At 45.2% G+C, this 24,066-nt stretch overlaps 2 protein-coding genes across 2 annotated transcripts in view; one reads left to right on the forward strand and one right to left on the reverse strand.

The window, feature by feature from the left end:
* LOC138961703 (probable methyltransferase-like protein 25) lies at positions 1-16,260 on the reverse strand. Its single transcript, XM_070333374.1, has 6 exons — positions 15,296-16,260; positions 13,808-14,840; positions 13,303-13,439; positions 12,649-12,819; positions 11,420-11,566; positions 1-193 (listed from the first exon to the last, which is right to left on the reverse strand). Exons 1-6 carry the CDS (start codon positions 15,896-15,898, stop codon positions 101-103), a joined length of 2,184 nt encoding a protein of 727 aa, XP_070189475.1. The 5' UTR covers positions 15,899-16,260; the 3' UTR covers positions 1-100.
* A 171-nt stretch (positions 16,261-16,431) lies between these two features.
* The window catches only part of LOC138961711 (protein CIP2A homolog L-like), a 37,223-nt gene continuing 29,588 nt past the window's right edge, over positions 16,432-24,066 (forward strand). The window contains exons 1-8 of the mRNA XM_070333381.1: positions 16,432-16,509; positions 17,384-17,517; positions 18,388-18,547; positions 18,897-19,009; positions 19,319-19,413; positions 20,490-20,586; positions 21,109-21,231; positions 22,473-22,621. Of these exons, the coding sequence (XP_070189482.1) occupies positions 17,416-17,517; positions 18,388-18,547; positions 18,897-19,009; positions 19,319-19,413; positions 20,490-20,586; positions 21,109-21,231; positions 22,473-22,621 (839 nt within the window). The 5' untranslated portion in view covers positions 16,432-16,509; positions 17,384-17,415. The remainder of the gene's footprint in view (positions 16,510-17,383; positions 17,518-18,387; positions 18,548-18,896; positions 19,010-19,318; positions 19,414-20,489; positions 20,587-21,108; positions 21,232-22,472; positions 22,622-24,066) is intronic.

Consider the following 24,066-nt stretch of genomic DNA (forward strand, 5'->3'; position numbering starts at 1 on the left):
CTTTCCTCTTTTGTTAATTTTTGCAATGTTAATACAATACATGTATGTTAAAATGTAAATGTAATCTGAATGGCACCAATTTCAGCATCACATTCTTGTGTTACAATTGTTTCTTGGTGGCAATGAGAGCATGGCATCGTGGAGACGTGACAGGATCAAACAGTCGCACCAGAAAGGCGTCTTCCACGCAGTCCTGGAAAATAAAAAACGCTCATAACATATGTGACCCGTTCTCACAAAATGATAGATAAGCTGATTTTTAACATCCTGGGATATGTTTATGCTAAGAAAGTAAAAAAATCCCTCATTAAGATGATTGTGTGGCATTTGTTTACAAGAAAGGGATGCTTCGGATCAATAGTAGGTATCAATACATTTAAGTTTAACATATTTTTAGGATGATTTTGACTAAATGCAGGCAGTATAAGGTAAATGAAGCGTAGTTCTCTCCGAAACAGTAAAAAAGTGAATTTCAACCATTATTGACCCTCACCACCTTATTCTGTTTGCTGCCACAGCTGGCCGCCATTTTGTGAGAACAGGTCACATATTTCATCAATGGGGGAGTTTGTTGCAATTATCACCTCTCAGGGCCGGACCCAGGGGGGGGTTCCAGGGGTTCCGGAACCCCACCCCTGGAAAAAGCATGTACCTTGCTTTGAGTGGTTTTGTTAAAAAAAAAATTTTTAATAAATTTTGTGTGTGTCTCTAACAAATTTTATTCAATGTGAAATCCGATGAGAAAAAGGTACCCCCCCCCCCCCCCCCCCCCCACCAACTCACACTAACAGGCCTTAACCCTCAAAACAAGGCCCAGAATGCACCAGATTGCACAGATTTTAACCGTTTTTTAAAAAATTTCCGGGGGAGCATGCCCCCAGGCCCCCCTAGTTCGCGCGCCTGCTTTGCAGGCGCGCGCTTGTGGCTTCGCCACTTCGCTGATTTGCCCCCCCAAAAAAGGAGGAAGCCCCCCCTTACAACTCATTTGGTCCGATCCGGCCCTGCCTCTTGGGGCTTAGTCTAATACAGTGGAGTCCAGCTATAACGAACCCGGTTATAAAGAAATCCCGCTTTTAACAACTGCCATTGATTTCCCGGCAGACAGCCTTCTATTTCTTACTTGTTACTTTCCGGCTACATCGAACCTTTTGAACTCATTTGCATAACGAACCCCTCTTTTAACAAACAGTTTTCATCGCCCCAGAGCCATTTTGTCTCTAAAAGTCACAAGGCTACAACGAACTGATGTCAATAATTGTCTCCAAAGACAAAAATACACAAACACAAGTAAAAGTATACCGGTAACAAACGGTCGAAGAATGAAAATAAGCCGCAGATCAAAGGAAGAATACAGAGTGGAAATATGTGTGCTCTGTGTGTGCCGCGAGATCAAAGGCAGGTCCATTGTGATGCCTTGTTTATCATAGACACTGACCTTCTTCCCAGGGGTCAATGACCCAGTTTTAGCTATGAGAGGTGGTTCCCCTGTCATATCTGAGAGAGGAAACACTTCCTGCACTGGGGTCAATGACCGAGTTTTATCTATGATCTAGGAGAGGGTCGGTCTCCTTTCATGCCTGAGAAGAAACACTGGTGTGTGCTGAGATCAAAGGCAGGTCCTTTGTGACAGCTGGGTGGCCTTGTCAACAGACAGGACCTTCTTCCCGGGGTCAATGACCCAGTTTTATCTTGGGGGGGGGGGGGGGGGGGGCGGTCTTTTTGATGTCTTGAGAGGAAATATGGCCAGGGTAGCACTCCCTGCACCGGGTCAGTGACCGAGTTTAACCTATGGGCGGTCAGTTTCTTTGATGTCTAGAGAGGAAACATGGCCAGTTGTTTGACTGGTACTCAGGCGGTCTCTTTGATTTTTATCCTATTTTGATACACTCCAGGAAAAAAGTCGCCCCTTATTACCCGGAAAATACGGTACATGCTTTTACACGACTTTTTAAATTTTACTTCTAAAATTACAGTAAAGTGAACATTTGAACTATGCCTCTCTATGGATTATATTATGAAGCTGTTGAAAACATGCAGAGATTGTACTCTCCAAGGAAAGATCGATGGGACGATCATTTGAAGGTGAGTGGGAAAACTTGTCTTGAGGCCATTTAGGGTTGAAAACTCTACAGCGAATTACTGATATAACGAACTAAAATTTATCTCCCTTGAGATTCGTTGTACCCGGACTCCACTGTACTTGCTTTGTTTAACCCTTACACTGGTGCAATTCTATAACACATGTTACATAACCACTGGTGAATTAACAGAGAGAAAAATAAAGAAAAACCGTCATATAGGTTTTCGCATCCATGGGAGGTAATCGGAACCGACCAAACAGACTGAGCCAGTAGCGCGACATATGTCATGACAACCAGGTGACAGTATACATAAAGTAGCGCGTCATATGTCGCGACAACCAGCCTAAGGGTTAATCAGTCAAACATGTCTATAACAATCACTAAAAGAGACAGCCAAAAGTGGTAGTTATAGATGAGTGGCCGGTATGGAGAGGTGACTCGTGGAGAAATGTGACCCTCCACCACGGAATGAGTCGCATGTCATCTTTGCATGATTTTCATATTTGTACATTTTCCTGATGAGTGTTTTATGCTCTATCCAGTGGTAAAAACCGTTTTAGAAAAGAGCGAACACTTTTCGAGTTATAAGCCTGTGACCGAGGTGACCCTCACACTGTTACCACAGTCCCACCCCGGACTTCTATTAAGCCTAGCGCAGAACCGCGCGAGGTGACATGCGACTCATTTCGTGGTGGAGGGTCACAAATGTTATCAAGGATCCGTTGGGATACAGTAGAACCTCAATTTTAAGGCCTTCAAAACTCTGAGAAGATCAGCTCTTAAAAAATGAGGGAGCGCAGTGGCGTGGTGGTAAGACGTCGGCCTCCTAATCGGAAGGTCGTGTGTTCGAGTCCCGGTCGCTGCCGCCTGGTGGGTTAAAAGTGAAGATTTTTCTGATCTCCCAGGTCAACTTATGTGCAGACCTGCTAGTGACTTAACCCCCTTCGTGTGTACACGCAAGCACAAGACCAAGTGCGCACGGAAAAGATCCTGTAATCCATGTCAGAGTTCGGTGGGTTATAGAAACACGAATATACCCAGCATGAGAGATGTTCAACGTGCGGGCTACCTCACCTGCCTTGACCTCTCACCAATTCATTGTAAAGCCCTTAGAGAACGTCTCAAAAAGCAAGGTCTTAAAAGGGAGGAAGTCTTAAATTGTGGGATTTTAAAAGGGGCGTTCCACTGTAGTTGTAATAGGCAGATGGTCATTACCAACAGGTGGTCATCAAGGCTGGTTCGACGGTACTCAATCAATCAATGAGTCTTATATCGCGCATATTCCGTGGGTACAGTTCTAGGCGCTCTGCAGTGATGCCGTGTGAGATGAAATTTTATACGGCCAGTAAATTGCAGCCATGTCGGCGCATATTTACCTTTCACGGCCTTATTTCAAGTCACACGGGTATGGTAGACAATTATTAACTGTGCCTAAGCAATTTTGCCAGGAAAGACCCTTTTGTCAATCGTGGGATCTTTAACGTGCACACCCAATGTAGTATACACGGGGGGTGGTTCGGACACTGAAGAGAGTCTGCACACAAAGTTGACTCTGTGAAATAAATTTCCGCCGAACCTGGGATCGAACTCGCGCTGACAGCGGCCAACTGAATACAAATCCAGCGCGCTACCAACTGAGCTATCCCCGCCCCACTGTCAGTGCGTTCTCACTTTCTTCATCTGCTTCTTTACATTTTTCACATCGTAAACCACAAAACCGACTATAGTCCCACATGTATCCCCTCTACTCTTAACCCTTAGGCTGGTTGTCGCGACATATGTCGCGCTACTTTACATATACTGTCACCCGGTTGACACGACATATGTCGCGCTACTGGCTCAGTCTGTTTGGTCGGTTCCGATTACCTCCCATGGATGCGAAAACCTATATGACCGTTTTTTTCCTTTATTTTTCTCTCTGTTAATTCACCAGTGGCTATGCAACATGTGTTACAGAATTGCACCAGTGTAAGGGTTAACATGATCTCCCCTAACTCAGTACCTGACCCCATGCTCACCCACACCTAAAACTACAACCAAAACATTTAATTTCATGTCATCCTTTTTTATATCCCATCACTGAGAACTTCTGATTGCTTCCTCACAGTTGAAAGCTCAGTTGGTAGAGCACTGGACTTGTGATCGGAAGGTCGCAGGTTCGAATTCGGGCCGGGACGGACACAGGTCAACTTTATGTGCAGACCCAGAGACGGAAGCCATGTCCCACCCCCGTGTCATCACAATGGCACGTAAAAGACCTTGGTCATTCTGCCATAAGTGCAGGTGGCTGAATACACCTAAACACGCAGACACCTGGGTAGCGCGACTCCGTTGCTGCTAGCTTTCCACTGGGAGGAAGCGACCCGAATTTCCCAGCGATGGGACAATAAAGTAATGAAAAAAATGACAATTGCACTACCCAGGTGTGTGCATGTGTAGGTGTAATCAGCCACCTGCATTCCTGGCACAATGACCAAGGTCTTTCTATGCCCCGGCTGTTGGACATTTCCCCGAGTCATCATAAAGACCCGTGACTGGCCCGGATTTGAACCAACTGAGCGACCAGACCCACCTACTTGCACACGCAAACGTACAAGACTACAGTGGAACCTCCCTTTCAAGGCACCTTGATTCAAGACTCATCCCCCCCACCCCCCACATCCTTTTAAGATAGTGCTTTCTCAGATTTTTTGTTCACAAACTCTGTAAAATTACCTCCATTTTAAGACTACATGTACCTCCTTTTTAAGACCTGATTTTCTCAGTATTTTTTAGGTCTTACGAAAGGGGTTCCACTGCATAAATGCCCCAACATGTACACAGCCGTGCGACAGTGGTGCCTCCTTTTACAACCTTCACAAATCTTAGAAAATCAAGGTTTTAAAAAAAAGGAGGGAGTCTTAAAATGGAGGTAAACGTACCGAAATTATGAAAAGACAATCTAAAAAAATCAAGGTCTTAAAAAAAAGGAAAGTCTTATATTCGAAAATTTTTAATTAAATTTTCATTTGATTAATATACTTACCCGAGTCACATATTAGCATTGACGCAGTCGAGATGCTAGGTTGACTGAAAAAACGCTATCCCGTCTATAGTATAAGGGAAGCAACCCAAGCAAAAAAGTAGCAAGCTTGCTACCCTGGGTTGCCTCCCGTAGCGTGCATCACGCCACAGATCTCGTACCCGATACGAGACACCCTCATTCGACTTCTAGAATACAACGAAACTAAAAGCGGGGAAGGTGGGAGGGAATTACCTATGTGACTCGGGTAAGTATATTAATCAAATGAAAATTTAATTAAAAATTTTCGATTAAATTACATATTCTTACTCCGAGTCACATATTAGCAGATAACTCCAACAAGGTGGTGGGTAAGATCAAAAAGTTCAAACTCACTCTAAAGTTCTGGAGAGACAAAAGCCAGCTGCCGCCAAGGAAGGAATAGGCCGAGACCCATCCTGACAGAGGGCAGCAATGTCTGCAGAACCTGATAAGACAAAATCCTAGCGCCAGAAGCTGTGCGCAGGACATCATCCAAACCCCATAGGCCAAAAAGGCCAAGGAGGAGGCCCAGGCCCTGGAAATGGGCTCGGGCCGAGCCGAGGGAAAGATAGCATAAGCTATGACAAGGCGGAGGGCAAGAAAATCCCTTGCCAAGAAACTGGCCCACTGCCAAAAGTCAGGAAAGGATCCCGTGAGAAAGCAACCACTGACTCACTCTAAACCCTTGCCAGGAACTGGCCCACTGCCAAAGGACAGAAACGGACCGAGAACCACCCTGATTGACAGCCGAGATGTCTCTCAGGCAAGAAATGCGAAAGACGACCTCAGAGAGCCAGTAAGCTGTGCCCAGCACTTCTTCCAATCTTCTGAACCGTAAAACAGTCCGGAAAAGGACCCCAGTCTTGGATAAACCCGACCAAGTAGAGGGAAGGACAAGCTGCCCCCCCCCCCCCCCTTAAATGGAAGGAAATGCTAATGGCCTGGAAAAGATCCGTGCGTAAGGTTGCCGGCTAAGACCTGAAAAGGACCGACCCTCACGGAGACCATAAGGCAACCATGCCAAAGTAAGAAAACTTTGGGATGGAGTGAGGCCCAAAAGGCCGTTGAGAGAACAGTCAGCTCCGGAAGAGTGACCAAACTCCAAACCGGAAAGAGAGAGACGCCTGAGTATCAAGTACCAGGGTCCAACTCAATGAGCAAAACTCAAGGGAGACGGTCACCGGTCGTCCCCTGCCCATCCCTGCGAAAGCAGAGAGAGGGGTAAAAAAAAAAGGGGACGAAGCGACCTAAGGTAGTGCATAAGCACCGCAAATGCGGACCCGCAGTGGCCAAATCCTAATGTGACCGGAGACCGGAAACAAAATGACAAAAGCCAGCGTGATCGCAGAGCAGACTGCTTGTAGGTAATTGAAAATGAATCAAAAAACCCGAAACAGAAAGGACGAAGCTGGTAAGAAAGACGGAAAACCGTGAAGCGAACCAGCCGTCAGCCTCCCGAGACCAGAGTTCTCAGTAATAGTCATAGTTGCAAGTGAAAAAGGGGTGACCAGGCCGGAAGCCCAACCCAGCAGAAATCGTCCCAACTCACATCATGCAAGCATGATGGAGAAGAGGAAGAGACGAAATCCGCAGTCACAAGAACCAATTGCCAAAGTCGCAACACGACAGGCAGGAGACTATAACACAGGCTAAGGCCGAGAGCCTTGCTGCCCGTAGGCCGGCCATTGCACCAAAGTACTCAAAGTACACAGGCACAGTAAGAAACCAAAAGTTTCGGCCGCCGAAAAAGATGCTGGCCTAGAGGCCAGCACCGAGAAAACTGGAACATTAGCTAGACCTCTGCCCAAAAAGGGGAGGAGTAGCCAAAAAACCTGAGAAAAAGTGACAAGCCAAGAATGACTTCTCAAACATGCAATGCCCAGACAATGCACCCTCAGGAAAATCTGAATGTTACTTCCGAGGCCAACTCAAGTGAACCTTAAGTTTGGACGAAACACCAGAACGCGTCTGATCGCTAGAGAAAGACAAAGTCAGACTCGGCGAAAGACAAACCTGGACCGAGTCCAGAAGCTCGTGGCAAGAGAAAACGGGGAAGCCCAAAGGCAGAAACCCCCTTTTAAACGGAAATCGACCTCTCAGCACCCATACGCTGGGAAAGAGAAAGAATGTCGAAGCCCGAAGCCACAAGCACAAGGAAAGCAACAACCACCACCTCCAACGGATGAAATGGCTGTTGCTCCCGCCGAGGCTAAAACCCCGAAGCCCTAAGGCCGGCTGTTGTTTCAAAAACCCAGCGTACCTATGACGGCTGTGAAAGAAACAATCTCACCTGAGCTGAGGACGTAGGCCGCTTAGGCTGAGTCCGCTTAGGTATAGCCTGCTTAGGAGCGGCCTGCTTTTGCTGCTTTCAAATTGAAGCTCAAAAGAAGGGAACCGCTGTTCTCTGTTGGTCTCAATCCCCTGCTTCTGTCATGAGAGGCCAGGCTGCCAGAGAGAGACCGTCCACCAAGGATGACGAACTGAGAATGTTCCTTGTCGACTCCTCAGAAAACCGGGAGTGGGCAAGAAACAAGTCCCTTCCGCACGAGACCGCATGGAAATAGTGCAGAGAGGACAGCCTCATCTGTGCCTCGTTCACCCTTGTAAGTGTGGAGAGGAGTGAGACACTTCCTCCGCGTCCTGCACTTTACTAAGGGGAAAGGGCGCCAAGGAATCTGCCAGAGCGCGAGAAAGCGCCCGCAGGAGAGTCTCGGAAATGGAACTGAGTTCCAAAAGTTGTCAGCCCCCTTCCTCAGAGAATAGGAGATTCTGCCCATAGAGCGGCAGAACCGAATCCTTCCTCAACGGCTTCGTAAGAAGCGAAAGAAGATCCGGCGTGACCGGAAACGGTGCACGCGGACGGGGAAAGGCCAACAGGCGGCTACGAGACGACCCTGGCCAAGGCAACTTCCTCTGGTCCGCTAAGGGCACGAAGGAGGAAGCCTGCGCAGGAGCGGCAAGGCATTCCGATGCCGGCTCCGAAGCTGAACCCTGAGGAACCAGCAACGAAACCGACGCCGGAGGCCACCCCCTGTCGAAGAGGGGGGCTCGGCAAAAAGGCAAAAAGCTACAAAGGGCGATTCTTCAAACCAAAAGTAGCTGCTTCCTCTTTGCCAACCGAAGTCCTTGCTGTTGGCAATCGATTGTGCTCATTCCCTAACTGAGGGGAGGATGAGAGGAATCAAAAACCAAGGAAAGTGGGAGAGAGGAGCTAGCGGCCACCACCGGAGTGTGTGGATGCTGCTGTCCCAACAGAGGCAAGAAGCCTGTATGCCCATAGGGCAAGCCTTGTTCGAAATTCACCGGCGACCAAACGGAAGCAGCGGGAACTGAACCGGAAAATCCGGGAGGAGCCGGAAGTGCGGCAGCAACAGCAGCGCTATGCCAAAGCTGGTGCTGAGCCACCTACGAGCTGAAGCTCGGAACCCAAAGGTAGGCCGTAGGCCAGAACCGGAAGTGACAGTAACCTGTGCACTACCCGCTTGACCTACCCTCCTGCCAAGGCCGGAAGCGAAGCTGCCGGAAATGGCTGCCGTGCAAAGGGCAAAGCTCAAACCGGAAAGGGCCATGGGCTGCCCACACACCGATGAACTAACATTTCCAGCCGGAGCCGGAAGAGAAGCTGTCGCGAACGACTGCTTACGTATAGCGCAGCTCAAGCAGGATGGGATCATTATTTGTCCACCTTCCAACGAGGCACTACTTCCGTGAACCGGAAGTGCCGCTGTCGCGTACGACTGCCGACGTAAGGCAAGGCTCGAACCGGACGTGACAGTAGCCTGTGCACTAACCAGTGAACCTACACTTCCGGTCGGAACCGGAAGAACAGCTGTCGCGGGCGACCGCTGTCATAGGACAAGGCTCGAACCAGACGTGACAGTAGTCTGTGCACTAGCAAGTGAACCTCTACTTCCGGCCGGAGCTGGAAGCGGCTGCCGCGAACGACTGCTGACGTAAATTCGGAAGCTGGCCAGAGCCGCCGAAGGCAGCTGCTCCTCGCACACGGACCCGAAGTCCGAAACGCCACCTGAAGGGGACGGCTCATAGCCAAAAGAACCCGACAAATGACGCTGCGAGGGAAGGCCGTAAGCCGAACGCCCATCCTGTTGGCCATCGGTGAAACTCGCACCCCTGACTAAGAGGAAGATGAGAGTCACCAACAACCGAAGGCAGCTGAAGAGAGGAGCTAGCGGCCACCACCGAAGTGGGTGGCTGCTGCTGTCCCAACAGAGGCAAAAAGCCTGTATGCCCAGGAGAACCACCGTATTCGAAATTCACCGGCGACACAACGGAAGCAGCGGGAACCGAACCGGAAAAGCCGGGAGGAGCAGGGAGTGCAGACGCAACAGCAGAACTATGCCATAGCTGGTGCTGAGGAGTCTGCAAGCCACAACCCGGGAGCCCTAGGCCGGAACCGGAAGTGACAGATGACTGTGCACGACCCGTTTGACCTACATTTCCTGCCCAGGCAGGAAGAGCAGCTGCCGGAAACGGCTGCTGTAGCAGGGCAAGGCTCGAACCGGAAGGGACCATGGGCTGTCCGCAAACCAGTGAACCAACACTTCCGGCCGGAGCCGGAAGCGAAGCTGCCGCAAGCCCTAGGCCGGAACCGGAAGTGACAGATGACTGTGCACGACCCGTTTGACCTACATTTCCTGCCCAGGCAGGAAGAGCAGCTGCCGGAAACGGCTGCTGTAGCAGGGCAAGGCTCGAACCGGAAGGGACCATGGGCTGTCCGCAAACCAGTGAACCAACACTTCCGGCCGGAGCCGGAAGCGAAGCTGCCGCGAACGGCTGCTTACGTAAAGCGCAGCTCGAACCGGATGGGACCATGGTCTGTCCGCAACCAGTGAACCACCACTTCCGGCCGGAGCCGGAAGGAAGCTGCCGCGAACGACTGCTTACGTAAAGAGCAGCTCGAACCGGAGGGGACCATGGTCTGTCCGCAACCAGTGAACCACCACTTCCGGCCGGAGCCGGAAGGAAGCTGCCGCGAACGACTGCTTACGTAAAGCGCAGCTCGAACCGGAGGGGACCATGGTCTGTCCGCAACCAGTGAACCACTACTTCCGGGAACCGGAAGTGCAGCTGCCGCGGACGGCTGCTGCGAGCACATACCTTGTGTCGACCGTATCCCCAAAGGGACCTGCTCAGGTGCACTCCCGCAAGCGGAAGCCACCGAGCGCCGGCCGAGAAGAGAAACGCCTCCCTGTGCACGGACTCCAGAGCCATCACAGAAGCCAGCAGGCTGGACAGGTGATCAGGAACAAAGGAAGCCAACGACCGAGGGTCGCACACCCCCGGGAGGGAGGCAGAGCTGGAAACAGGGTCCGTCCGCGACATTTCTGTACGAACGAGCGTCCGAATTTCTGGAATCAAAGAAGACAAAAGGCTAGCAACAAGAGCGCCAGCCTCCGGCGCAGGTACAGGGGTAGAAACGGCCGTGGTAGCGGCCACACCCGCCGCCCGCGAGCCAGACGAAGTTTCCTCCGGAGCCTAAATAGGCACAGGAAAAAACGAAGTTAGTCTTCGGGTCAGAAACGTGAACCGTGGGGTTCCAGCAGAAGAGGTGGAAGCCGAGGACTTAGGTTTAACAGGGCCTTTGCCCCTAACCTCGGCCTTAGCCGCTCGCTTTTCTCACTATCAGACATGCTGTCACACGAGAAAAACAAACTACTGAAAATACACAAGTCTCTAGGACGTAAAACTTCAGCAGAATAACTAGCACTAACGTACCAGCTACAAGCAGCTACCAATGCTACTGGTAAACGCTCAAAGTCCGTAGCACGGACCCAAACTAACCAGCAAAAAACACCACGTGTAAGCGAAAAATGGCGACCAAAATGGCGGCCACAGCAACAAACTACTGAGCAAAATTCGTAAGTCCGCGGACGGAAAAATTCTCAGCAGAATGACAATGCAAACAACAACAAAAAGGAACAATCTCACCGCTAGAAACAGCTATGAGCAGACGGGGAGCCGAGGCCGGTAGGTGTCAAGCAGACAGCAAAACCGGCCTAGGAGCGAAATCAAGCACGACCTGTCTCTCTGGCTGAAAGATGTCGAATGAGGGTGTCTCGTATCGGGTACGAGATCTGTGGCGTGATGCACGCTACGGGAGGCAACCCAGGGTAGCAAGCTTGCTACTTTTTTGCTTGGGTTGCTTCCCTTATACTATAGACGGGATAGCGTTTTTTCAGTCAACCTAGCATCTCGACTGCGTCAATGCTAATATGTGACTCGGAGTAAGAATATGTAATTTAATGGGGGACTTTAAAGGGGGGTTCCACTCTACCTGCTCCAGTAGGAAAAGCAGCCTGTCCATCAAGACGACAGTCTCCACCAAAGGCCCCAAAGCGGCCCTCAGCTGGAAGAAGGCAGCAATCTTGTCTTGCTGGTGTCTATGTTGCTGATGGAATGCTGCCACCTCTTCTTCAGTTGCCTGCACACATTAATGATTTACGATGCCTACACATGCACAGCCTAGCGGTGACTTTACGATTCATTTTCTACTGCTGATATGTTGAAGTCACAGAGACAAACTTCGTTCTCAATATAATTTATCACTCCCTTGAAAGATATGCAGAAGTAACTTAATTTTAACATGACCCCATTATTCACATTATGATGTTTTTTCGAACTTTGTTGGGCTTCTGACGTCACAGATTTAACTTTTTAAAAAACATTAAATATATTTTAGAACACCCTAATTCAAGACTCGATCCCCCTGTCTCCCTTTCAAGACCCCAATTTAAGACTTCCGCTCTTTTAAAGGCACAGTGGAGCTCACAGCCTTCGTTTTGCGTTGTTGTTGCAGCTGAGTGCATTTACAGTTCAAAAATCCTCCTATGGTAGTGAAACAAACCCAAAACTACCCAACGACGACATCTGTGAAGCTCCACAGTTTCTTGTTCACGCGAGTGCATAAATTAACCTAGTTATTACGTGGTGTTTGGTCAGAGTTCGATTCAACTGAGTGATTCCGGCCTCCATTTTGTTTTACACAAACTCATGATGACGTCTGACATAGTTTGCTTAGTGACGTGTCTTTTTGTGCATGATGTGGTGATCTACCTGATCTAAATTTAGATCCAAAAATAGGCCAAGACCAGCCGGGTCCGAGTACGAAATTAATTCGTAAAAAAATTGCAGTTCTTGACTCTTTGGGTGCAAGTCAATGAAACTTGGTAGTTCTTCTAACGGATAGCTGCCTGAGGTATGACTAAAAGCCCCAAGGGCTCCGTGCACCTGGATTTGACAAGTTCAGTATCTTTAAGAACCTGCTCTATCAGACTTGTCATTCGTAAGGTATGTCCATTTGTTACCGTTTATGACCTGGTTTTTGTAAAAGATTTTTCGTAGTCTTAGAAGGGAGTTCTGATGTACCACTATAGTTTGATATTTAATCTGTGGGACCAGCTGTAGATAAGTATACCAGAAGCCGCAATTTGATAATTGACCAGCCTACCAGGCAGGAAGGAAACAAACCAAGCAATCCAGAGCTTGGATGAAAAAAACCATTACCTCACATCCACTAATGTTCAGTTTGCGAATGGCCCTGCTGACATAGTCTGCCGGGTCGCTTGTTTGCTTGGACAGTTTGCGCAGCTTTTTCATGTCTTTGGGGATGCAGCCCAGCTTGTGGTGAATAAAAGCCTGCAGGAGAGCTCTTGGGTAGAAGGTCTTCCCTTGCAACTGAAGGGGAGAGAAGAACACGTCAAAATTACTTAAAAATCAACTAAGCAATGATACCGCTACTATGCGTCTCGCTCAACACTTTTGCCATCAAAATTTCCTACCATGAGTAGATTCACTAAGTCCCACCTGACAAACTGCTTTACAAAAATGATTACTCTGTACCATACTGAAAGACTATTTTGCACTGCAATAGATTAACTACGGAAATATCCGGTTTGTATGTGCTGTAAAAGAGTAAATACTCTTGCTTTTATTGATACAAACTTTCCACTTGTGCACCTGTTCCAGACACACCCCTCGCTAGTGACTGGCCTATAATGTCACTTGGAAAAGTTTTCCGCAATAAAAGCAATGAATATTCACTCTTTCCCAACCCATATAAAACCAACAGAGTAATTTCCGAACATCAAAAAGACTTGCCAGCAGTTTCAACAAATTAGTTTGAAACAAACATTGCAAAATGAAAAAGAGTGTTCTCACCTCCCCATCAGACTGAGTCATCCTGGGAAGGGCAAGGGAGGCAATGTCCAGAGCCTTGCGGCCGATCTTCATCTTTCTTTGCAGCATGGCAGAGCTCATAGGAAAGTCTCCATTCTCTTGATCAGATCCTCCCGTATCTGTGCAATAACAATTAATTTGATATGAGTATTCGGCTAAAGGCAATATTCAGTTTGTTTAGTGTCATACTGATTTTATTTGAAAATACATTGTACCAGAAAGAAAATATGCAACTAGTCCATCCTACTAGTTGCGACTTTATCTGATATGTCTTTCTGATATACATACAGTTGTTGCTGGTACCAATTTACAGAACACACACACACACACACACACACACACACACAAACACTCACATCCCGCCAAAATTTAAGTCAGTATTGTGTTAAGAATGACCAAGCCACAATTTAAAATTAAACTTTACAACATTGCACAATTGAGAGCAAATAATTGCTTTATAAATCAAAATAGTAATAGTCAGCATTACCACCACAGCATCCTTCAGAACCCGTCTGCAGACTCTGATCGCTCTGCCAGCATCCGTTGTCATCACTGAACTGTTCCTGCATCAGCTGATAGCAACATCCCACGCCACACATGGCTTGCACAGACTCGTCCTTCACAAATAACCTTAGCATGTTGGAAGCAAGAGGGCCGCAGGTGTGAAGGCCGGTGAGGAACAGTCGTAGATCTTCGGACGGTTTGGCAGGACTTATGACATCAGATGCGTCTCGTACAAGGTCCACTAGCTTTGTGTCTGCACTAACATAGGTTGTAAGAGCAACACAATTGGTGGAGAGCTTCTGCAATTTTCCGGCAACGTTTGTCTCTTGGAGTGAGCTGGATTTGTAGGTTTGATTGTCACTGGAAAAGTTCATCCCTGGGTCTTTGTTTGATTTCGTATTTTGATTCGTACGAGAAATGTTTTTCTCTGGTTCTGAATTTGATTTCTTTTTTTGATTTTTGCATGACTTGGTCACCCCTTGCGCTAGATTTGATTTATCAGATTGAGTATCAGTTGAAGTTTGTTCTGGGTGTGATTTTTCATGTTGATTTTCAACCAGTTTCAACTTCTCAGGAATGCTGCCTCCTGAGTGAAGTTTTTTTGCCTTATCATCAAGAACTGTTCTTGATTTTTTATCTACTTCCAGACAAGTTGTACTTGACGCGTTTAAAGAACTGTGGCCCTGGTAATCACTACTTTGTGGCACAAATGTCTTTTCATACTGTTCTCTTTCTGAAACATTGCCACTTTGCTCTTTTGCCTGGTGAGCTGAGTCTCCATCACAAAAGCTATCCCTCAACTCTAATGCTTCTTTTTGAGTACTTCTGCCTTCTTTTCCTTGCGACTTTCTGACTTCAAACTTCACTAGCGAGTCCCACTGTCGGCCCAGCATGTCTGCCCTTCGTTTGGCGCCTGACGTGTTGTGTGGCTGAGAGTCGATGCCAAGGACAGGAAGATGACACTGAAGAGACAGGTGAGTGCTCAGGTAACCTTTTCCACTGCCCAGGTCCACCACCTGTTATAACAAATGACTGAATTATCACATAATTAAATTTTGGTACCACATCTGCTTCAAACAACTAAACTAACACATGATGTGATTACAAAATTATGCAGTGTTGCATTCTCAAAGTCCATTCCAGTTTCAAAGGTTCATGATGGTGAAGGAAATTATCCATGTATTATCTGTTATCACTAGTCATTTGCCTGAGGAACATGGCTATCTGAAGAGTTATGTTTATACATTATATTTTTACATGTTAGCAAAACTGCTAGATATTAATTTACGCCCATAAAGAAAATTAAACACAAGAAAGGAAGTTGAAAAAAATGTACAATAACTTTTTCTCTCAGCATCTTAAGTTTTGAGTAGCCATTGACCTATCATGCAATCAATGTGCATCTATTCTCACAACACCAGTATTCATTCATGCACGCAACCTTATGTTTAAGATATATATATTGGCTCACCACATCGCCAGACATCTTGTGAAAGATGCGTGTGCAGACGTCTGCCATGATTTCAACTTCGTGCATCTTTTTTTCATTCATAAACGCATGCACAAAAGGTGCCATTGTCGCTTGCTGATCATCGTCCCCAAGCAACCAGGAATTCAGATTTGAAACTGATACATTCAAACACTTCTGATGTTCAATGCTATGTTGAAGGATCGTTGTGAGAAAGTCGTGGATTGTTCTCTGTTTCCATGGTTTACATGTCAGGGAGTCTTTCCCTGGATCAGGCATGGGTTCTGAGTCAAGAGAGATTCCTTTCAAATCAGTCAACATGGCATCATGGTTGCGCGTTCCTCGTTCGTTCACAAACTGTCCTTCACAATTGTTGGATGAACTTTCAGTTTCACCAAGTGGTAACTTGCAAAGTTCTTCTTTGGTCAAAGAAATCAGTTCTTTCTGAATGTCTTCAGGCAGGAGAGTGTTCCATGAGTCATTTATGATAAAATCCACTGGGTGTGCGTTTGCAAACTGGAGGTAAGAGAATAGAAGATCAGCAGATTCAGATAAAGCACGTTCAATCACTAGTCTCTTGCGTGACTTTTCACTATCGTTCTCCATGATAGGTATTTTTGCAGATGACAGAAGACCAGTAGAAGTGGGGGCAGTTGATCAGATCTTGTCAGTATGCCTCATTCATCTTTACCAGGAGGCATCGCTTCACAATGGCTGCAAAGTGCTTCTGCTTGTGAAGTTGTGGTTGTCAGGACATGCGAGTGAAAAAATCAGATGTTAAAGTTCAACATTACCTATTGATCCATCCTTATGTGTCTGCCTGGGTGTATCTGAACCCATTTCTCCCCTGAACTATTATCACAGCTAAGAGCTTATTAAGAAAATAATTTACTCGAATTTTACTGCTCGCCCTCAGTGCCTCACCCTCAAACATTCAGCTCTACTTTCACAATCTACATGGGCGCCGCCATTTTGGAACGAGTACAGTGGGAATTTGTGTACAAAATTAATCTAATAACAATTTGTAATGACAGCACTTTTATTACAACAAAAGCAAGAATTAAAAACTTATAAAGTAAACTTTGACGAAATGTGTGCTTTAAAGCAGTTTAGAAAACCTCGTTTGAACGTGATCACGAGGCGCGTAGTTTGAATGGTTGCTTTCTTGGAGACTGAAACTTTTTGGCCCTGTTCACACGATACAGGATTTTTTGGGGGTAATCAAAAACCATTTGGCGTTATAACTAATTTAATTACACGACGCGTATTGTATGAGTAACATGTGATTGTAGAGTTACTTTTACTGGGCACACTGTCATTTTGATTTGAGTTACAAGTTTAGACTTGTTGAGGCACTAAACTCAAACTGACTCAGTGACTGACTCAAGTCCCTGACGATCTCTCTTCGAAATCAATATTTTGAATTATCCACAGACGATGAAGACCATACGTAGTTTCAGTGGGCTTCGACAGTCCACCTTGATAGAGTGTACATGTATGCATGCAGATCACATCCAAATGATTTATTTACTTTTGTTTTCTTGCTATTCAAATGGTGTTACTAGTTACTCCTTGCCGACTTTACTTTAGTTTTAGTTTTGAATTTGAGCATGGGCTAGTTTTACTTGTAGTTATAAGTTGGCCACAGGTCATGGATTTTTCAATATAAGCTGCCTATTTTCATTGTAAGCAACATATGATATGCATACATTCTTTCCTTTGATAATCTAGGATGCTTGGATCCCTACACATTTTGTGCAGTAAGAACACGTACTATACACACAACTATTTTACCAAATGATGCTGATATATTACCTTTTGTCCTCTGAATCTCAGTGGCAAAGGAAAAATTGCGTCATGGAGCAATATTTTTACAACTAATTACCTGAAATATATTATACAACAAATATTGTGTCAACATGATCCCTGGTTACTGTTCCTGGCGTTTATTGTGGATGCCTGTGTTTTGTACTTTGTAGTATGGAACACTTTTGTTAATGAACCTTTTGTATTCTTTCCAAAAATTCTCATGAGTGATACATTTTTATGAAATGACAATTGACATCATCTTTCCTTATTACACTTACACAGTTACAGCGGAATTAAGTTGAAAACAGCTGAGGATGGAGATTTCTTCATGCATAAAGGCTGTTGGCATTGCCGCCAATCAGTTCAAAAACAACCGCAGTAGCAGTAACATGGGGTATCTTCTGCATCAGCTGGAGGTAAGTTGTACTTTTGTCAGGGTCAACTTCTTCTGCCACATTTAGGTCTATGTTCTTGCCTGAAAGCAACATTGATTTAGAATATGTACTGTACATTGCTTTATGTTGAACTGAGCAGTTGCTGACGCAATGCCAATGAAGCATGTATACTACCTTTGACATCACACTCACAGTTGTCTAGAAACTCTGTATACAATTACAATGTGTACCCTTTATGACTTTTAAAACTGGGAAAAACAAACCCCGAACAATGGCTCATTCAGTCATTGCTAGGGTCAGTACTTTCTGAACTTTTTGGTTAGGCCAAAAAAAAAATAGGTGTGGTTACGGTAACCCGACCTACCCTATTTTTTGGGGCCGACCCTATAACTTTTTATTACATTTGTCACAAAAATACCAAAAAACCCCAAGTAAACGAGTGCAGAAAACGCAATGAAAGCGAAAGCGCCCGAGTCGCACACTTATTTCCCTGTCAAGTAGGTTTAATTTGTACACATTAGAAAAAAAAGTTTAAAAAAAAGTTTAAAAAAAAAAAGTGATTGCCTACCTTCCTACGCTATTTTTTGGGGCTATGTTACCGTAACCACACCTATTATTTTTTTTTGCCTTATGGAGCAGGGATCTGCCATGTTCCACATGAATCATTTATGACCCATTCAAGACAGTCTAGGTTGTTGGTTTGGTTGTTGTTGCTCTTAACTATTTATTTTTGGTTTTCTTCTTCTTATGCAGTACATACACTTTTTGACGCTGTCAACTGTTTTACTTGCAGTTGCAAAATGTTTTGCACAGACATTTTTTTGTTATTATGACTCGTATGAGATTCACCCTCTCAGTCTGTCTCATCCTGCATGTTGACTTGCTTTCTAGATTCTACAGACAGTATCAGCTCGAAGCGAGTCCATGAAAGCGCTGCACCCAAAGGAGATGGTAACCTTGGAGTGTCTGAGCTGCCTGACAGACATCATCAGTAACGTCAACAACAAGTCAGGCCTTGTTCTGCAGTGTCTACACATACTGACCAACCTGGGTAACAACACTGACAAACTTTGCGTGATTTATAAAAGAATTTGTTTTTCAGATTGGGAAAAATCGTAGAAATGGCTTAGCCAGGGCTGACTGGTTCAGTTGTAATTTCTGGTGTCTAAAGCTGTGATAGGCGGCGGCGGTTGAAGAAAGGGTGAGGCACAGTTTTTAACTCAATGTCAAACCAAGAGAGATGGAACAGATGTGTGCTTTTTGTTATTAGAGGCAGTTGGCGTGTATGTTTAGATTTGCGACCGGGGTTTGGGATGAATGCTTTTCAGTAGGGTATCATTCCCAATATGGAATTGTTGAGTTTTTTACTATAATAAATGTTGATGGTTGTGTCCTAACAGCTAAGGATAGGGAGCTGTGCAGAATGATGAAGGAGGGGTTCAGCCTGGATCATGTATTGGCCAGCATCATCAAAACGTGTGGGGGCTCTCCTGATGAACAGCTGACTCTTGTTGTAAGTGATGAGAGATACTCAGAGTTGTGTGTGTACATGCGTGTGTGGTGAAGGAGGGGTTCAGCTTGGATCCTGTATTGGCCAGTATCATACAACTACTTTTCGGGTCTCTCCTGATAGTTTGCAGTGTGTGTGTGTGTGTGGCTTGGTGCAACTTTTGTGCACTTATACATGCTTTTGATTTTGTTCTGATAGTGTGATGTTTTGCATTTTGCTTGCACCCACAAATAAGAGGATATGGGAAGATACTTGTATGGGGCTGGTATTTTGTTGTGGAAATGTACACACTGCTCTCTTTCTCTGTCGCAGTGCTTGCAGCTGTTGCAACGAGTCACCTATGGACACAGGATCAGCTTCCATGAGAGCTTTGTTGATGACCTAATCAAGTATCTTGTCAAACAGATGTAAGTTTTTCTTCAGCTTTCTTGCATCTTTGCCAGTTTGATTAGTCTCAACTTAGTCTGGGTCTCAACTTAACTGTCTTTTCAATCACTGTCTGCCTTACAAGCACACTGATATTTACATTTACTTCTGCCTATTGTAAAAATGACCTAAGTGTGTAACTTTTGTTATTGTGAGGCAGATTATGACTGCAATGGCTGCTGATTTCAGTGTACAATGAAACCCTCCTTTTAAGACCTTTACAAATCTGTCTGTAAACTGGGGCAAGAAGAGTTTCCTCTCAGACATCAAAGGAGACCTCTCATAGATAGAACTCGGTCATTGAACCTGGGGAAGAAGGTCAGTGTCTGTAAACTGGGGCAAGAAGAGTTTCCTCTCAGACATCAAAGGAGACCTCTCATAGATAGAACTCGGTCATTGAACCTGGGGAAGAAGGTCAGTGTCTGTAAACTGGGGCAAGAAGAGTTTCCTCTCAGACATCAAAGGAGACCTCTCATAGATAGAACTCGGTCATTGAACCCGGGGAAGAAGGTCAGTGTCTGTAAACTGGGGCAAGAAGAGTTTCCTCTCAGACATCAAAGGAGACCTCTCATAGATAGAACTCGGTCATTGAACCTGGGGAAGAAGGTCAGTGTCTGTAAACTGGGGCAAGAACCCGGATGATTTTTTTGTGTGGTATCAACCTCGACCTACGGTCTCGGTTGATACCACAAAAAAATCATCCTCGAGTTTCAATATTTTTCGGTCCCTCACTCGATGACGTTGTGTAATCTCTATGTATTCTTCCTTTGATGTGCGGCCAATACATCGGAAGCGCCTATTGTGATGTTTTTCTCAATTTTATCTTAAAAGTGGGGGTTGCGCCCTATATAACAAAGCGCCTTATAGTCCCGAAAATACGGTACATTTACAAGAGTTATGAACAAAAAGTCAAAGAAAAATGGTCTTAAAAAGGAGGGAGTCTTAGATTAGGGGATCTTTAAAATGTGTGTTCCACTGTATTTCAAACTGGCTAGAAAACCTGTGCACAATGTGTTGAGTGTGGTTACAGAGTGTATGCATGTAGTGTTGATTACAGTTCGTCACCGCCCAGTCCTGTCACCAAGTCCTGTCTTGGTGTGCTGGCAAACCTGTGTCAAGACAACTTTCCCATTCAGGCACGAATCAAATCCATGGTAAGCTTGGTTTTGGATCGCTCCTGTAGCCTTTTCCTGTTTTTGTCGTGGACAGAAAAGAACTCTAAATTATAAGCAAAGTGTGTTCGACCTGGCTCCTTGTCTTTTGTTGATGTAAACTTTATGATATTGCACAATGAGACGAAAAACTTGGTTTTCAGCTTTTGTAATAGATGTTTCTTGTATTTACTTTTCTGCCTTTTTTTCTGTTGATGAGCCCTGAGCAGTGAGAATATTTCAGTGGATATACAAAAGCAATATTATGACACAGTTTTCAAAGAAACGTCCACACCCTAAAGGGTTTTCTGAACATTGCTCGCTGAATGGTGAAACAAAAATACATGTCAGACAAGCTGTTGTATGCTTATAAACGATTAATGCAACAATAATTTTATCTTCTTCGTTCATGGGCTAAAACTCCCATGGCTTTTACGTGTATGACCGTTTTTACCCCGCCATTTAGGCAGCCATACACTTTCAGGGGAAAACTATAATTTTCTATTGCACCCTTTTTCTACCCAGGACAATGTTCAGCGACTGTACAAGACAGTGTGCCAGTTCTTCGGTGATGAGGACATGACCACAGCCATCTTTGCCTTGTCTGTTTTCACAAGTCTCGCTCTCACTGAGGAGCTAGGTGACAAGGTTTGTGATCTGCATTCAGATGCTTATGTTGCAGTATTTATACATGTGTCTTTGGTTTTGGAATGTGAAGAATTAGCATAGCTGAAGTTGCGGATTTGAAAATATGAAGGAGCATGGTGAGACAGACGCACATACAGATGCAGAGTGCGCACACACACATGTACAGTACTGCACTAAAACCCACCCACAGACACACATACAGATGCAGAGTGCGCACACACACATGTACAGTACTACACTAAAACCCACCCACAGACACAGACACACACACAGAACTACTTTTCAAGATTTTGCAGATTTTTTTTTAGGTCAAAGGGGGAGTTCCACTGTAAAGCCTGTCCTTAACTGGACGAAGTTGACTACGCGTAGCTCATTTCGCGAAGCTACCGGAACTAGACTTCGTCGAAGCTTCGACGAAGTCCAAGGGAAGGCACTATGGCGGAGAAGAGAGTTATCTTTTCATGTCTTGGCGTCTCAAATCTTATTAGCCAGAAAGCGCATGCGCGTAGTCTCGACCAGCGCGTGGTGTGCTTCTTTCTGAGTACTTTACGTCACAAATTGTACTTTACGTACTTGATGATGACGTAAGTTAATTGTAACACATAGTTATGTGTTCTATTTTGTTTACTGAGCACGGCCAGGACCAGTCGGCGTGAGCGCTGGGATTTCGAGTTTCATTCAACATGTCAATGCATCGCAGTATGAAATAATACAGGTAGGAGGTTAGTTCTTGTACTTCGGGTCAACCAAAGCCAATAAATTCATTCTTCACTACTGTATTGAGTCTGATTTTGTCGTCCATCTTGAATCAAAAAGCACTCTTCTTTAAAAAACAACAACTTCGTTGCGAGCTACGGCGAAGCTTCACATGTCAAAACTTGCGAAGCGATGTAGTGGACGAAGTACTTCGCCGTAGCTGCGAGTTTTCGGTATAAAGACTTCGCGAAGCTTCGTGTAGTCGACTACGGGCTCAATTAAGGACGGGCTTTACTCTGTAGGGTTTATATGGGTTGTGAAAGAGTGAATACTCTTGCTTTTAGTGAGGCAAGCTTTCCCACGTGACGTTATAGGCCAGTCAGTAGCGAGGTATGTGTCTGAAACAGGCGGACAAGGAGCATGTGTGAAAAGTTTGCTCACTAAAAGCAAGAGTATTCACTTTTTCACAACCCATGAAACCCCAACAGTTATTTGTATTGTGATGTTTGTGTGAAGCAGAAATGTTGCATGTTGACTTGTTACAGGTGTTCTTCGATAGCCAGAACACCAAACAGGTTCTCCAATTGGTGTTCAACGTGCTGATCAATGGGGAGGAGCAGACGGCACGCAGCTACGCTGCTGATCTCCTGCAGGAGATGCTACGCAACTCGCGTCTTCAGCAAGCTGTGGAAGAGTAAGACAACAAGAATTTAATTTGCCAAATACAGTGGAACCCCCTTTTAAAACCTTTTAAACTCTAAGAAAACAAGGTCTTAAAATGGAGGTAACTTTACAGAGGTTATGATCAGAACATGTGAGAAAACAAGGTCTTAAAATGGAGGGCGTCAAAAGGGGGGTTCTACTGTAGCATAGCATTTGTTGTTGTTTGTTTGCAGTTATCAGTTTTAAAGCCAGCAGAGGCTCGAATAGCCCCCCTCATGAAATGCTAAAATTAATTTTCAGCTGGTCAGTTACAAAAACCTTCAAGTTTACAAGATGTATATATTATGCATCTCCAAAAAGCTTGTTTGTTCTAAAATTTACAAGTCAGGAGAGGCCACCTAAACCCTCCCTAAAATGCTAAAATTCATTTTCGGCTTAGTAGACCCCCCAGCAAGGGCGCTGCCCCTGCACACCGCCGGAGCCTTAGCGGCCCCGGCCATCTAAAATGTTCAGTCCTGGCAACATTTTGGGCTCCCACACGTACCCAAGCAATGGTGACTGCGCGTGAGAGCGAGGAAAAAAACACCTAACAATACTGTATTGACGTGTTTGACGAAGACGGTACGAATAACAAAGCACGATGTTCTTACCACTGGGGCCTTCCTCAGGCACAAACACAGTAAAAAATAACAAGTCGCGTAAGGCAAAAATACAACATTTAGTCAAGCTGTCGAACTCACAGAATGAAACTGAACTCACTGCATTTTTACAACAAGAGCGTATACTCGTAGCATCGTCAGTCCACCGCTCGATGCAAAGGCAGTGAAATTGACAAGAAGTAGTTGTTGCGCTGAGAAGGATAGCACGCTTTTCTTTAACTCTATTCTTTTTAACTTTCTGAGCGTGTTTTTAATCCAAACATATCACATCTATATGTTTTTGGAATCAGGAACCCACCAGGAATAAGATGAAATTGTTTTTAAATCGATTTCGTACATTTTATTTTAATAATAATTTTTATATTTTTAATTTTCAGAGCTTGTTTTTAATCCAAATATAACATATTTATATGCTTTTTGAATCAGAAAATGATGAAGAATAAGATGAACGTAAATTTGGATCGTTTTAAAAAAAATTTATTTTTTTTACAATTTTTAGATTTTTAATGACCAAAGTCATTAATTAATTTTTAAGCCACCAAGCTGAAATGCAATACCGAAGTCCGGCCTTCGTCGAAGATTGCTTGGCCAAAATTTCAATCAATTTGATTGAAAAATGAGGGTGTGACAGTGCTGCCTCAACTTTTACAAAAAGCCGGATATGACGTCATCAAAGGTATTTATCGAAAAAAAGAAAAAAAAGTCCGGGGATATCATTCCCAGGAACTCTCATGTCAAATTTCATAAAGATCGGTCCAGTAGTTTGGTCTGAATCGCTCTACACACACACACGCACAGACACACACACACACACACA

Source organism: Littorina saxatilis, linkage group LG3, assembly GCF_037325665.1.
Source record: "Littorina saxatilis isolate snail1 linkage group LG3, US_GU_Lsax_2.0, whole genome shotgun sequence".
In the NCBI taxonomy this organism is placed as follows: domain Eukaryota; kingdom Metazoa; phylum Mollusca; class Gastropoda; order Littorinimorpha; family Littorinidae; genus Littorina; species Littorina saxatilis.